This window comes from Poecilia reticulata, linkage group LG9 (genome assembly GCF_000633615.1).
Source record: "Poecilia reticulata strain Guanapo linkage group LG9, Guppy_female_1.0+MT, whole genome shotgun sequence".
Lineage (NCBI taxonomy): Eukaryota > Metazoa > Chordata > Actinopteri > Cyprinodontiformes > Poeciliidae > Poecilia > Poecilia reticulata.
Window position 1 is genome coordinate 27,381,712 of NC_024339.1, and position 15,927 is coordinate 27,397,638.

The 15,927-nt window shown below is 40.5% G+C and overlaps 1 protein-coding gene across 1 annotated transcript in view; it reads right to left on the reverse strand.

The window, feature by feature from the left end:
* Positions 1–15,927, reverse strand: part of adgra2 (adhesion G protein-coupled receptor A2) — a 48,918-nt gene that overhangs the window by 5,136 nt on the left and 27,855 nt on the right. Inside the window, exons 3-11 of the mRNA XM_008419047.2 lie at positions 4,448–4,519; positions 3,525–3,596; positions 3,353–3,424; positions 2,545–2,708; positions 1,378–1,591; positions 1,114–1,278; positions 827–1,025; positions 596–745; positions 91–252 (exon numbers count right to left, since the gene is read on the reverse strand). Of these exons, the coding sequence (XP_008417269.1) occupies positions 91–252; positions 596–745; positions 827–1,025; positions 1,114–1,278; positions 1,378–1,591; positions 2,545–2,708; positions 3,353–3,424; positions 3,525–3,596; positions 4,448–4,519 (1,270 nt within the window). The remainder of the gene's footprint in view (positions 1–90; positions 253–595; positions 746–826; positions 1,026–1,113; positions 1,279–1,377; positions 1,592–2,544; positions 2,709–3,352; positions 3,425–3,524; positions 3,597–4,447; positions 4,520–15,927) is intronic.

Sequence of the window (15,927 nt, forward strand, 5' to 3'; positions counted from 1 at the left end):
CGAGCGCCCTACAATTTTGATATCACAGAAGTACATGAAATATGTGTGTCACGGAAACAGATACAACTTTAGATCAAAATGCTTACATACCACAGAGAAGTCTTGTGCTCCACCGTGTAACTGAGGCCAGGCTAAAGTTTCCAGAGAGTAGACGATAGAGCTGCATGCTCTTTTCTCTCGCTGGGCAAGAGCAAGGATCTGGTCGTCCACCTGCATCAGGTTGCTGCCCATATCAACGATCACCTCCGACAACTACAACAAACACAATTTGTTATTCATCATCTAAAAGGATGAAATCATTAGCCTTGAAAAACATATTTTATCCAATAAAGTCTCAGTTTGTGGCATAGCAGTTTAAAAGGATGCGTAGTTTTAAAAGTTGTACATAGGTAATGTGTTTGCATAGATTAGTATTTGCTGCTAGTGTTGATTTCAATTGGGTCTTGTTGAGAAAATTGTATACTTTGTGATTAAAAAAAGGGAATTAGAGAATTATTATTTTGCTTAGTTCTTAAAGAAGGATCCAATCAGAAATCGCATCTCAAAACAATATGAGTGCATCGCTAAAGAGAGTGAACTTTGAAAATATTCTCACCTCTCGCAGCTGCCTGACATATTCCATAAACTTATCCATTATCTGGGCAATGTACAGCACATCTACAGAGTCAGTGAAGCCAGCCACTTCCAGCGTGTATGTCCGCACCTGATGGGCCACGGTGACGGCGTTGGACGCGTTTATGGGTGTCTAAAATGGAAACGTAAAACAGGGTGAGTTTTGTTGCCAGGCCGTGAATCAGCGTACGGTGGCATCGACGGTGTTACCGACCAAAATGAAGGTATGCAAGACACGAGTGATGCCGTTGGTGTACTGGCAGCTGGAGTAGTCGCCCTCGTGCCACTTTCCGGACCGGTCGCAGTATCGGGAGGCCTTTTTCTGCTCCGTTACCCCCTCCACAGACAAGGAGGGGTAACGGAGCTGCAGACAGTACTGGTGGGAGGTGATGCCGGCCAGAGTTCTTGGCCACCTGCGGAATAATAATAAAAAAATAAAGCTTTCAGTGAAATGCTGAAACTCAAATCTACTCAAAGTAAACCACTGTCATGACAACTAACCGGAACTCCCCGCGGTTGTTTACAACTTTATCTTCTGGGCAGAAGGAGGCGCTGTTCTCCAGCACTACGATTTCAACAGTGCGCGAGGCATTGCCCCGCCCAGTAGTGACCACACACTCCCACTCTCCACTTGCCTCCACGTGAACGTTGAATAATATGAGCTCGCTGAATGCAAACAGATTGTTTTAAACGACTGGTGCTTTTTTCCCTCCTACTTGGACAACACATCATAGACGGGTTCTCAAAGAGGAGCAGATACTGTACCTGGTGATGAAGGTGCAATCATGCACCACATTATCCTCCAGCTGGATGCCTCTGTCAGGGTCAGATGTCACTACTTGACCATTGTGACGCCAGTGTATGCTGGTGAACTTGTCCATCAAGGCAGCAGTGCAGTGGAAGGGCAGCCGGTCGCCTCTGAAGACCACCTGACGCTGGGATGGCAGCAGCGACAGGGTGTGCAGCTCCAGTGGACCGTCTGAGCAGCAAAGTGTTAAAGGACACATGTTTAGCTCTTACCGAGTAAAGGTGGCTGCTGTCTCACTGCCCACCTTCAGTTAAATGTGCCCAGATTAGCTACACTACATTTGAAAAACATATTTTTAGCCTTTGGACTTTTCCATATTTTGTGACTAAGCAACCAAAGCTTTATTGTATTCTCTTGAAATTTTAGATGATAGTACAATACAATGTGGTGCATAGCTATGAGGTGGAAAGGAACGGATCTGAAAAACATCACATCATATGATGCTCTGAACTTTGACTAGGCCATTCAAACACAAGAGTATGCCCTGATCTAAATCATTCCTAAACATTTCAATTGTAGCTCTTGCCTCTATGCTTAGGATTCATCTGTGACAAGTTTCCCCTGTGACAAGCTATTTTGCAGCTTGCAGAATAGGTGATTGTTTAGATTTAGCTTATATCAAATAAACTAAATCATAGGTTATTTTTGTGGCCAATAAAGGGGAAAAAAATGCCAACCATACGTTTCAGGTTGTTTTTTTTAACCCTCCCACAATTTTATTGTTCAAATTGACATGTATCGTTTTTCTTTCATGTCTCAAAAAGTAGTCTATATCTCATGTAGTAATAGACTACTTTTTGTAAGTCTATTACTTAAATCAGAATCAATTGCAGTGAAGTTTGTGATTGCCACGTGACAAAGATTTGCAAAAGTTGTAGCGGTATGAATACTACTGCAAAGAATTGTGCTATGAATTTGCTTTTCAGCAGCAGCCAACCGGATGCAGACAGCAGCAGACAGTTAAAGTAACCCACAGGGATGGATGCCAACATAGCATTGCTGAAACTTGAGAAAAGATGGTGTTGAGCTTCATTACAGAGTGACAGTCATTTGCATGGTAATGCTCTCTGAACTAAAGCGGTAACCCGCCTCATTCCTGCGCCTCAGCGAAGCCAGGGACTCACCACAGCTTAGCTGGCTTTCTCTCAGACCTCGCAGGGGCTTTCCCCTCAAGGTCCTCGGGAAGGAGCACAGGGTATCTTCTCCCACACGCACCGAGCTGCTGCGGAGGAAGCTCGGCATCCAACGCAGCCCACAGTCACAGGACAAGTAGTCTGACACAAAGTTTCTGCGGAGGGAATAACCATTCATTTAAAAAAAAGAGTCATGTGAATTCTACCTCTGGTTAAACTCATGGAAAAGCGTGGAAATGAAATGAAACAAATGCATGTTTTAGCTGATAAAAACAACAAACTGTCTTAGATTTTCTACAGTGAAGTATTTTTTTTTATAGACTTTTTCACTTTTTGCAACATTAAAACCAAAGGTCTCTGCATTTTTCTTTTCCAGGACTTTTTTTATTCTAATTCTAGAAAATAACAATTCTGTGCAACTAAGCATGTTCATGTGTTAGAACTGCCTAGACAAAGTCCAGACCAAAGTCCAACCAAATATCTATTTCAAGACTTGAATGTTCCTATTCCCATTTGTTCTCCATTTATTTGTAAAGAACAATGAACCATTGTGAGTGAATGGTAGGGACAAATAATAGTGTATACACTTTACATGCTACACTGTGAAAAATGTAAAACATGTAAAAAGTGTACACTTTTCCTTCCAATTCACAATTATACACTACTTTATATGCTCTTTCACATCCAATCCTAAGAAAACATTTCAACTTTTGTGGTTGTAACATGTAAAAAGTGGAAAAGTTTGACTGCCCTCCTGAGGAATTGAGTTTAATTGAGTCACTTTTTTTTTTTTGCTCACACTTGTTTCAGGGAAGGCAGCTCCTCAAACACGCCTGGATCCAGGGTTGAGATGATGTTGCCAGAGAGGTTTCTGTAAAAACATAAATTAGGCATAAACAAGCTCTCTCGGTACCTCAACAGCAAGTCAGAGTTGAACACATTTCAGTGTAACTGATGGGTCTGTGTCTTACAGCTTGGTGAGGTTGGTCAGTCCTAGGAACATGTCTGCGGTCAGGCAGCCGATGCGGTTGTTGGACAGGTCGCTAAACGTGTGAAAGAACAAAGGAATGTGTTAGCTATTATCAAATGAATATCTCCTTGGCAACAGACTGTTGTGTCTTGACTCATTCATTGCCCCCAGATGCTATATTACGTGTCCATTTGACATGCAGCTGAACTGGGCCGGCCCTCTTCTGTGTCGGCTCAGACCACAGCAGTATGCAAACTTCATTTCAGAATCGTAGACGGTTCACATCTCCCTTATCAGGACCCCGAAGGACCCGACCGAAGCTTTATCATCAGCAGGGTAAAGCAGGGGCCCCTGTTCTACAGTCCACCCCTGAGTGTGATGTATAGCTGAAGCCACAGAGGGATCTGCTCTGCTGCACCTCTGACACTACCCAGCAGAGAGCTGTCCAGAGCATGTGTTTATCTCCCCCTGTTTGTTTTGAGAAGCCCCAGACCTCGCAGGGAAAATACAAGAAGAAGGAGGAGGGACGAGGACTCACGCGGCGTAGCGCAGACAAACACTTTCGACCCACGCCACAACCAAGCGTCGGAGTAACAGAGACGCAAGACGTGAGCAGCAAGCTGCTGCACAAGGCTGGCTTGTCACATTCAGTGCCTTATGAGGAGACTCGGAGTAGCTCTGATGTTTTCCACATCATGCCACAGGGATGAGATCTGATGGTTTTTACTGATGTCGGATGAAAAATTCAGGCTTAAACTGAACATAGCAGTTGTTTTATAACATCTGTAGCTGCCAAAACAATTAATATCTGTTTAACTCAGCTACTGACTTCTGGATAGAAAAGGAGTTTTCATTAATTTACACTTGCACGTTTGTTGCTCTGCGCATAATCACACTTTGAGGGATGTTACTACGTCTACTCACAGCTTCCGAAGCTCAGACAGGCCTTGGAAGGCTCCAGGCATGATGGTGCTGATTAGGTTGTGCTTCAGATCCCTGGAAACGGGGAAAAAAAGAGAAATGTTGGTGTGTGCATGCAGAGATAATAATCACAAAGATTCTCTGTTTTGCTTTTTATCTGCATGCAAAATGTTCAGGTTTTTATTATATGTCTGAGTGAGCATCATTTCTAAAGAGCTGTCAGTTCACTCATCTCGGGTTAAAATGTTGAACATGCAGGTAAAGAATTACATGAAGCCCATTTATGGTACAAATGTTTCCTGATTAACAAATTATAGGCTGTTTGTGATTTAAAAAAATAATTTCAAATTTTATTTGTATAGCACATTTCAGCAAAACGGCACTTCATTGTGAGATAAAACAACCACAGATTCAACACCAACAAAATGCTTAAAGGACAAATACCATTACATTTTACAACCAGAAAACTCGAAAGTCTGGAAAGTACAAAATATTAATAAAATACAATAAGCATTTCTATTGTTTTTTAAAGCAGACGTTTTAAATGCACTGTCTAATATAAAAAACACATTTTCACATTACAACATTATGTAAGTATGAATCCTTACATAATGTACTTAACAGCAAGTGCCAATTCTAGTTGGTTTAAACACCTTTCTATTTACTATTACAAAGGACCTTTAACAGGTTTACTATTAGTGGATTCCTGTCAGTTTATTGGAAACACAGAGAGGGAGCACTCACATTAAATCCTACATAAAGGGAAAGTTAGTAGACTTTTAGAAAGAAAATATTTAAAGATGGATGCTTTCTGGGTTTACTAGACCTTTTTCCCCAGGATTATTAAAACAATTGGAATCAGTTTCAAGGGAAGGAGCATCAAAAAATGCTAAGGGACAAGAACACAACCGAGTTCCTACTGCTTGGACAACAGATAGCTTGAGCAGTGAGTCAGCAGCCAGTCTATCAGGGGAACCACAGATGTTGCGAACATAAAGTTCCTCAGAAGAAAATGTGTCAATTTGACATGCTTTTACTTTATGTATCCTCTGCGAGTACAGAATGTCTGAAGACATCCATGTCGCCAAGGAATGCCAGGTCAAACATATTAAATCAATAAACACTCCCTCCAAATGTACTTCTGCATGTTTACCCCCATAAGTTAGTTGCAACAATGTCTTGTTATTTTGTTTTTTGTCTGAGGCAAATGATGGTTATCTGCATCTTGACTTCCCTTTCAACATGCATATGACTGCAAAGTGACTTTTTAAGTTCAAAGGATGTGTGAAAAAAAACTGTTAGTAGAATTAAAGTTTCAGTGGGATGAAGGACAGCATTTCCAGAAAAGTGTTTTGACTGTTTCACTGCTGAATAGCAGTTCAGCCGTAAAGAGCAAAGCACAGACTAATGAGGTGTAGAAAAATGATACTTTCTGCTGCTTCCATTCACCACTGCTTTGATTTACACGACCTCTGCACAGATCACAAAGCTGAGGTGTTTTGGTGCAACAGCTGTACAGAGAAACATGAGAGCCATGGAGAGCTTTTAAATCCCTTAATAGAGTGCTGGTTTGTTTGTCTTCAAGCTACTTCTCTCAGGCCATTTTTCTTTTTACGGTCTTTATGCAGCTGTGTTCAAAGTAACAGCAGTCCAGCATCACCAACCAGATCAATCACTGTTGTTGGTAGACATTATAAAGTAATACAAAACCAAGAGATGCAACAGTCATGACATGGAGGCTGCTGATTATGTGAAACGGACTGACAAATTAAAAGAGTCATGATTAAAATACTGACAGTGAGGAGTTTTATAGGTGAGGTAATCGATCATGTGAAACATCACATGTCTTATTGAAAGATGATGACAGCAAATGTTATGTCAATATGAAGCCAAGTTCAAGACAAAAACGCCCTACGAAGTCCAAATGTTGAAAACACACGTTGAGCTGAAGAGGTCACAGTTTACTAGTTTAAAACAAAATGGAGCAAATGATTGGAGCGATGCTTGTGGACAGTGTGTACACGCCGCCATAAATGACGGCTCAGGTATCGTGATGTTGGACCTGATGCACATTAGGCATCAGTGATCAGTTTAATACAGGACATATTTGTGGTGTTCCAGACATAGAAAAGAATGAACCTGTAGATTTAAGATTGTTACACAGTTTTGGTATGATAATGCTCCTATGTGTTGGAGGCTGTTTGGTTGTAATGTGAAGATAAAAGCAATATAACATATCGCCATTGGTGGCGCTGTTGCTGTGCACAAGAGATGTGAGCTGGACCTGTGAAGAAGAAGTTGAAGTTCCCCATTTCGAAAATAAACGTTGCCATCTGCTATCTCCAGTTATCTGCTTGAATATTATTTTATTTGACCTAGTGTATCATACACAACAATATTGTCTTTTGTTGAACAAAATAAAGGCCACAGAAAGCACTTTTCTGAAACAGTGTCTACACAGCTAAATATTAGTTTTGTTTGTTTTTTAAATATTAGCTAAGTAGGGCTATTAGAAAGCTAACTCGTTGAGCAATTTGACAAGTTAGCATCTGTAAATGTAGCATTCGTAGCTAGCACAGAAACGTAGCGTTTGTATGCTACATTTGTAAATATGTCATAATTTACAAATGTAGTATTTGTTAAGAAAAATGCTACATTTTGAACATCCCAATATTTCTTTTTCCTCACTTACTATTAAATAGATTAATTGAAGAAATTGATTTCTTTTTCTTCCATGTTTTGATTTGGAGCAGCCAGTGCAACGTTCGCAAATCATTCATGTGTTTGGGAGTAAAAGCTATCGTTAGCCTTTTTAAACATGTTGCTGTTATTTTGAACACAGCTGTAAATACATATAAATGTTTGCTGTATGAATTATGACGATCGTTTCTGATTTCCACTGTGTTCTGCATTGACTACAGTCAATTGACACCCAGCAGGATTTTTATACACATTTTCCCTTTAAAAAGTGTTTTTATCACAGCAGGCTTAATGATATGGATATCTTTACCTCCGTTTGGACGTTTCATTTCATGTTATCTGCTGCTGTTACCTGCACCCTTCTCTCGTTTCACTTTCCGAACTATTTGTCAGTCTACTCAGCCAGATGTTACCAACCAACCTGCTTATGTTTGGAACCAAAGACTTTAACTCAGTGGAAGCAGCAGAGCTGAATTATGGGGATGGATATGCATCCACAGGACATGAGAGTTTCTTCTGGAGCTGATATAGGAGTTATTTTTGACAAAAAAAAAAAAAAAAAAAAAAAAGATCTGTAATGTTGTTGCTGTTATGTCTTTTTCTTTTTTAACCACAATGGCTCAGTAGTATGGAAGTCCTCAAAGGACTTTTGGGGCAATTTTTCAACAATGATTATCTATGATTGCTGTTCTTGACCACGCCGCCTCATGCAGTTCAAACCCTCAGGCATCTCCTAACCACTGCTCGGTCCATTTTCCAGGAGATGAGCTTTTTTTGGGCAAACTAGGGTAGGGGAAATTGTTTTAGAAAATGGCTTCCAGCAAAAAAAAAAAACAAACAAAAAAAAAACTACAACATGCGGTGTGGTGGGGCTCCGCTCAACAGATTATTGGTTTTGTCCTGGTCCAAGATCTTTCTAAGCCCTTGCTCATATGATTACAGACAGAAGAGAGGTTCTAATGATGGGGCAGAAGCTTTCTGGACTCAAACCAAGGCATTGTGTTGGATAGAGCACAGCCAAGCATCGTCTCAGACAGGATGTGAGGAAATCATTATTTTCATAAAGGCTGGCACATATGCATCCAATAGTTTACAAAAAAATGGTAAAGATAAATATAAATACTTTCAAGTGTTTATGGATCTGTTACAGTTTATGTGCTAATCGTCTTACTCTGAATATACTTTTTCTTTTTCAGTGTGTCAGTTGGATTTGTTGACCTGGACAGCAGGAGAACAAAGCTTCGGCTTCCTGTTTGTGTGTCGCTGGGCTCATTAGCGTGGCGTTGAAAGGTGAGGCACTGCTCACCATTTCCTCTCCCTGAGGTGTTTCTTTCTCTCTCTTTCTCGCTCTCTCTCTCTCTCTCTCCCTCTCTCTCTCTCTATCCCTTTTACAGATATAAAAAATATAAGCATTTGCTGTGTTAATGCTGGCCTCTATGCATTTCAATGCATTTCAATCCAAGTTTCCCATAACTGTGTATGTCAAATACCAGCTAAGATTTAGCGAGATTGATATTTTGCTTTCAACAAGATGAACAATTAAAATGGTAACATTCTTTTAATAAACCCCGTTTGCACTACTGCTGCTGCCATACTGAAACTGTAGTTAGCATGAATTAATTTGCTTTCATCTGGTCATAAGGGGATTATTTTATGAGCCTATATTGTATTAGTGTAATGCCACTTGATTATTTATTCTATGTAGATTTTTGGTCAATGTTCTAACTAATGAGAAAACGTGGGACTCTGTGCAGAGCAAAAAGGGAAAGAGAATTAGTTTATTTTAAATGATAAGTTAGGATGAATATATTAAAATTTCATCCATCAAGTTTGTACACTTTCCTAGTCCTTCATCTAACATGTATGTTTTTGAACAGCGTTAAAATGCTTAAGTCCACATCATCACGAATCCATAATGTTATTTTAGAAAAATTGTTTTTGTTTTCAAACTGGTTTCAATTTAGAAGTTTTATCATTGCAAAAAATGTGTCATTCTACACTTTAGTGCACAAAAGTCAAAAGACAAAGATGAAGGTTTTGCTAAAAATAGTGTGGCCTAACAAGAACACACAGCAAAGTGATCTTGTTTTGCTGTAAATCGGGGATTTACTGACGTAGACCTGTGTATCCATCTAAGCTGCTGGTTTTAGCATGAGGTCTCTTTCTTCATTTGTCAAAAGATATTTCTGCTTTCTGAGGAGAATTCAAATCTTCGGTTTACAAGATCACAGCACGGGTTTTCCTTTCATCCCTGCCCATCTGAGGAAACTTGGACAGCTTGTACAACATGGAGTGAGGGAGCGATAGATTGCGCTGCACCGCAATGAAACATCAGAATATTGGAGGTTGAAAGACAATGCCCAAATGATCCCATCATCACTTAAACATGTACGCACATTGCAGATGTAAACCAGTCTGGTTTTGTTATGTTGAGAGAAGTCTTTTTTTAATCACGAGTCGTTCTGCAGGGTCATTGTTGTGCGTAGAAGCTCAAACTTGGCTTCGGCATCTAACAGGCCACAACAAAATAGCATATAAAACACGCAATCGGGTTATCGCAGATCTGTAAAAACCAGAGATGTACACGATGTTACCAGCTGTCTATCTAGTCACACAGCAAGTTTCTGAAGGTGAACCGTTTAACACGATCTAGTGGTGATGCATTAAAAAATGAACTGACGAGTAGAATCGGTCAATTTTCTGCTTGACTGGGAGCTGACCTGTGACCAGTCAGAAACCACAGCGTCCAAACTTTTACTCACTCAATAAATGCATCATACCAAGTGCCGTCTGGCTGCAGTATCTACAACACGCTCACTGTGAGAATTCAACTTAAAGTTATTGACTTTTAGCATCAGTGAGGTGTTCAAAATGGCTTCCAACACAAAACGTGTCATGTCTGCATGAGTTTCTTCAGGCAACTGAGAAAGTGAGAGAGAGCAAGACTTTCAGTAAATAACAGAAGACTTAACTGAGTAGAGCAGTAGTGCTCTGTTTGATTATTTACAGACTGTTTATATGTGGAAAGGATGGCAGACTTTTTAAAAATCACAGAATTAAGGTACATTCTCATATAGGGACTGCCATTTTAGTAATGCTAGCTATACTTGCTAACATCAGATTGTAAAGTCAGATTAAAATGTCAGATATGCATTACTTTGACTAACTCTGGCTTTGTCTTAAAATGTTAGTAAAACAACTTCATAGTGACAGCTCTTCGATGAGTCATTGCTGGTAATGTCGCTCATTATTAACTAGCCAGTATAGACGGAAAATATTTTAAGAGCTCTTAATTATAGGTCTTTAGAAGAAACCTGCTAAAATTTGTATTGGCAGGCAAAGCTTTTCCAAAGTATAGCTCAGGAAAGCTCTGGTTGGTGTATCTCTCCCTAGGATGCGGGTGAAGACATATAAACACATCCCAGTTATGTATTTCCTGTCTGAATAAATGGGTGAAAAATCGTTTGTGCATGGATCTACTGGGTAACAATAGCTAACCAACAATTCATCACACTCTCTTATCACCAAGCTGGGGAATGCGGAGGAGCTCCCACCGAGCCAGCAGGACGTGAGGCTCATGTGTCACCATCTCAGTTCACCCAGAGCCTCAGCGATTGAGCCTTAACACTCAACTGTACACTTCTGATTTGTTTCCAGCCTTATTTTAAACCTACAATAACTTTAGCTCCAGGTTTCACCTCAAACCGAGGCGATGAGTTGTGTCTACTCCCTCCAGAGTTGGCTTTCGCTCTCCCTGACAACAGCTTCAAAGCTCAGCGGCCTTGACACCGATGACAACAGTTGTCACCGAGCGAGAGGACAAACGCAGAGAGAAGAGATACTTTAAGGCCTTGTTATTGCTGAAAGTGGATATATCTTTGTCTAAGATCCTAGAAATAAATGTAGCTTTTTTTTTTTTTTTCTTCTACCGTGCTCCTCAGAAGCAAAATTTTTTATTGCCGTTGTTGAATCACGACCGTGATTCAACAGTTATGGACTCCATTAGATTATGGACTCCAAAGTGCAGTGCGCTATCCAATTCTCCAAATCTGGCCTGTATCACTTGACTGTGACAGACTCGAGCTCCCTCCCTGCCAAAAAAGGAGCCATTGTCTGACATCTGAGGCTGCAATTAAGAATGTCCTTTTTTTGTCTCTCTTCATTCCTCATAAACTCCCCCTGATCAATGGAGCTGTTCCTCCGGTTGTTCTGAAGAGTCGCCACTCTGCGGGTGTGCAGGGGATGAGCACCTGGGCCCCATGCAGCCCCACAGAGGGAGCCGTGTGCTTGTACGGCAGCGGGAGGGTTTTAATGGAGACGTAGAGTGCTCTATTATCAGAAGGCCAGCAGCAGGGCCTGGAGAGCGGACATTGTTTGAGCCTTTGGGCCAGGAGGGAGCCGGGAAAAAGCACTGGAACTAAGCAGTGGCCACTCATTATCGCCAGGCTGCCGAGGTCCACGCTGTGAATGGACCAGTTCTCAGACGTCTCACCTGGTTAAATAAAGATTAAATATTAAACAAGGAGCGGAATCAAGAGTTTCCTGCTGATGATTATTCAAGAAAAAGAAATAACAATTAGGAGATCAAATCTTTACTTTAAACATACCTTTCTCTTGATTTCAGACCAGTTTGTTTCTAATAAGTACCTGGTATTAACTTGCACCTTGGCTGCTGACAGAGATCACTGGAGACCATTCCTATGCCGCGTGTCATTTCCTGTCTGGTTGCCGTCTCTCGCTGAGGCCCTCGCTCGTTTATTTTTACAGTTTCCTTTTTCTGCTTTTTTTACTAGCTAGCTTTCCCTCATAGGGAGGGGCAGATGGGTTAGGGGATTCAGAACTGAGCAAAAATTGCCCCTGCGTTTGGCCCTGTGGAGCCCACCTCCCTACTCAACAACACACTTGCTCACAATGGGGTCTCTGTAACGCAAGGCCCAAACGAGCTCCTGCCTTCCCCCAAAACAGGAAACCAGGATTTGCAGAGCTCTTGTTTTTTATACTAATTTCCTGCTACGCCACTCCTTCCCCGGATTATTTTCTTTCTTTTTTTTTTTTTTTTCTGGTTCCTCTCAGATTGGATACACCTGATTGACTGTAGGGTTGGAAGTAACTGCTGTGCTTGAGCCAGGAAGCGTCGAGAAACAAAAGGTACAATTATTTTCATAAATCTGGTGTTATGCCAGCTGGCATGTGCTCGAAATATTTCTCTACAAGCATATAAAGTTTTTCATTGATCATTATGTGCAGATTGCACGCATGACAGACGTGGACATAAACTCTGCATGGCAATCAGCAGTCTGAACGGGCATGCTTTTAAAAGCATACTTTTATTTGAATTCTCATATTACCTTAGTTGATTATATGTTTCTATAATCTGTAGCACGAAGAGATGAAGACCATCCCTGCCAAGAGAAACACTGTAACCATTACTGGCTCCAGCTGAGGCTTGTTGAGAGGCCAAACTCAGTGGGTTTTTAAGAGACCTACAACCACTCAAAGTATCCAAAAACAGACATTTCAGTTACGGGTTTGATGGTGCAGGCACAGTACCTTGCAAAAGTTTTAAAGTTCCTTGAACCTTTTCATGTTTTATGACAGTAAAACTTCAATGTTCACTTTATTTGAAATGTATGCGATCAATCAACACAAGGTAGTGCGTAATAGTGGAGCATAAAAGGTTTTCGATATATTTTAGAAACAGAAGTCTAGAACGTATGGTGTGCATTTGTGTTCATTCTGCAGTGAAAGGCCTTTAACACGGATCATTTGCAGGTTTGCACATCTGTTAATCCACTCTTGTGTGCAAAATAACTCAAACTCAGACAGATCGGACGGATCATGTCAGGGAACGGCAATTTTCAAGTCTTGCTGTAAATCCTCAGCTTGGACTTTGACTGTACCATTCCAATACGTTAACGTGTTTCGATCTGAACAGTTTTAGAGAGTAGATCAGGCCGTTTGCTTAGCTGCTTAATTTTAACCAGTTTCCCTAACCATGCTCATCATGAACATGCCCACAGCATAATGTTGCCACCATCATGTATCGCAGTGGTGTTGGTGTGTTTATTTATTCAGAAATTAAAATTGAAAACTGGTTAATTTTGTGACTGACTATGTAACGACTGATGCCAACCGGGTGTGATGGATTTTATTCAGGGTTTACAAAAGTAAAAGCGGAAAACATGCATACCCATGACACATCGTTTTTGCTTTTTATTTGTAAAAAAATAATAATTGAAAACTCCTTCTCAATTATGTGCCATTTTGTCTTGGTCTTTCATTAAAAACGTGTAAAAGTTTAAGAACAGTGCAAATTTTATGTTGTTGACAGGTGGTTTTGGGTTAATCAAATGGATACCGACCTTCAGTGTCTTTGTTTAGAACTAATTTGGACCCTAGATACATTTTTAAAGGTTAAACTTTAAATTATTTCCACCAAAAAGATGCTTGGAGACACCTAGTGTTGGTGCATTGAAGTCGCGTTTGACATCATTTTCTCCTCCATTTATTCCTCCAACAAAAGTTTTAGACAATTTTTAACTTTTTTTTTTTCATCAAACTGAAGTCAATATTAATAATGGACTTTTCATTGAAAATGAATGTTTTATCCAGTAGGTGGACCACAGGCTGCAGAGAGCCTAAAATGGAAGGAATGACCAGAGAGCCAAAGAGCTGACATGTAGAAAAGAAGAAAAGGAGCAGAAACGGAAGTGAAGGAAGCAAATCCAGAGACTGCTTGAGTTCCTCCAGAGGAAAAAAATTCCAACATGTTTGCAGAGAGAGTTTGTGACAAAGCAAGGGGGTTATGAAGCATGCAATTTAGTAATGGACTTATGAGACGTCTTGCTCGCTGTTTGAATAAACCCCCAGAGCCTTGACTGAGCTGGGCTTGCAACACAAACACACCCCTTTCCTACAGTTTATCTGAAAGACACATCTGGAGTCTATCAACTCCAGCGGCACCCCCTTTTCTGTTTCCACTCTCGAGTACGCTTAACCCCTTCCTCACCCGCTCCACCCCTTAATGTCATACAGTCTTATTAGGTAACTTTTGCCTAACAAGCAGCGACTCACTGTTGTGTGGGTGAAAACAGACTTATGCAAATGTGCATTTTGTTGTTAAGTGGAAACAAGATTCCTGTCTGTAACCTCCACAGCTGTCCTTTGTTTCCTTTGGAGTGGTGGGTTGCTGCAATCTGACCCTCGTCTTACTGAGCCTATTCAAGACTGAAAGGGTTCTCGCCATTTCTGCAAATGAGCCACTGTTTTTTAACCCACTATAATGCTTCCCACTTTTGATGTATCATGAATATAATTTGCTAAGCCTGGGCAGATATAAAGTTAATCTCTGTTAATATAAGACAAACTGCAGTAGTACTTTTTTTGTCTTTCTAACCCTTCATCGTCCTCTTCATGATCCTCTCTGTTCAACCACCAGCGTACCATGTTTAGCCAGCTTGGCTCCACTTCCCTTGCATCAGATGGTAAAGTTATTTAAGTTGGACCTCTTCCTAACCCCAGCTGCACAGAATGGCAGAAGTAATTTCGCAGTTCGCTCAAGAGAGACCCAGTCGCTGTGACCAAATGCAACCTTCTTGTAAAAGCAGGCAATATCGTTTCCAAAGGTTACGAGCTGGGTTAGACTAAGCATGAGGTAGTAAAGAATGTCAAGGTTTTAAAACGGTTTATGGTTCAAAACCACAAAAATTTTCCATTCAACTGTTGCTGCAGTTCAAGGTCCTTTCTATGAGACATCACAGAAAGTGTCGGAGCGACCCGAGTTTTCTCCAGCTGCATGGGCACAGCACCGTCCCGCCCACATCTGTCGCTGCACCCTGCCAGTCAGCTGGCTGAAGGAAATCAATCTCCTCCACTTTTCCTGGTGTGGAATCTTATGGATCATATCATCCATCACATTTGTTAAGCTGGCATGTGAGTGAAAGCAAATAACTCTCTAAATCTCCGTCTTATGCTGAAGAAAGGGGCTGCCTGCGAGTGTGGTGATATAGTAGCAACACAAAAGCTGATGGGTTAATTTATCACCACATTGATTAAAAGAGTAATTAGTAGCAGCATCCAGAAAATTGTGGATTAAATGAGATACAGGTTGTAATAGCTATTTTGATTTGAGGCAGTCTGAGACTGGGTCACATTACATTATTAATTAATGATTAATGATAACCTGGAGGGCAGGAAGTTGATCAAATCCAGGAGGTGGGTTGATCGAGGCTGCGAGAAGCAGACATTCTGACACTGTGTTGGTCTCTACTTTTCACTTACAGGGTCTTGTTTGTCATATTAGAAGTACCTGTCAAAAATAACCTTTAAGCAGGTATTAAACTAAATCCACATTTCAGTTTTCACAAATATATATATTTTTGGTCTGATGTAATATTCGAATTTTAAATGTCGCGTTTTCATTACCTGTACCTACCAAAAATGCAAGCTTTCAGGCAGCCATCTGTGGGTCGCTAATCTATAATGTGTTTTGCTTTGTGATAAACTCACTTTTTAAATAATATTTGGATTTATTGAATGAAAATAATGCTCTTTCTACACTCTTAGCATCATAGCATGCATCGTTTCTTGTTTGTGTCAAATTAGTTTGCACACATTATATGTGCATCACTACAACAAAATGTACGCAATTGCTTATCAGATATAATATTTATCTGACCACTTCCAGGCCTTCATAAGCGTTAAATTACATTACTTAATGCTCCGTTGATTCGTAGATATTGAAAAATTATTAGTTTAAAATAGTGTTAATTCCAATAAATATG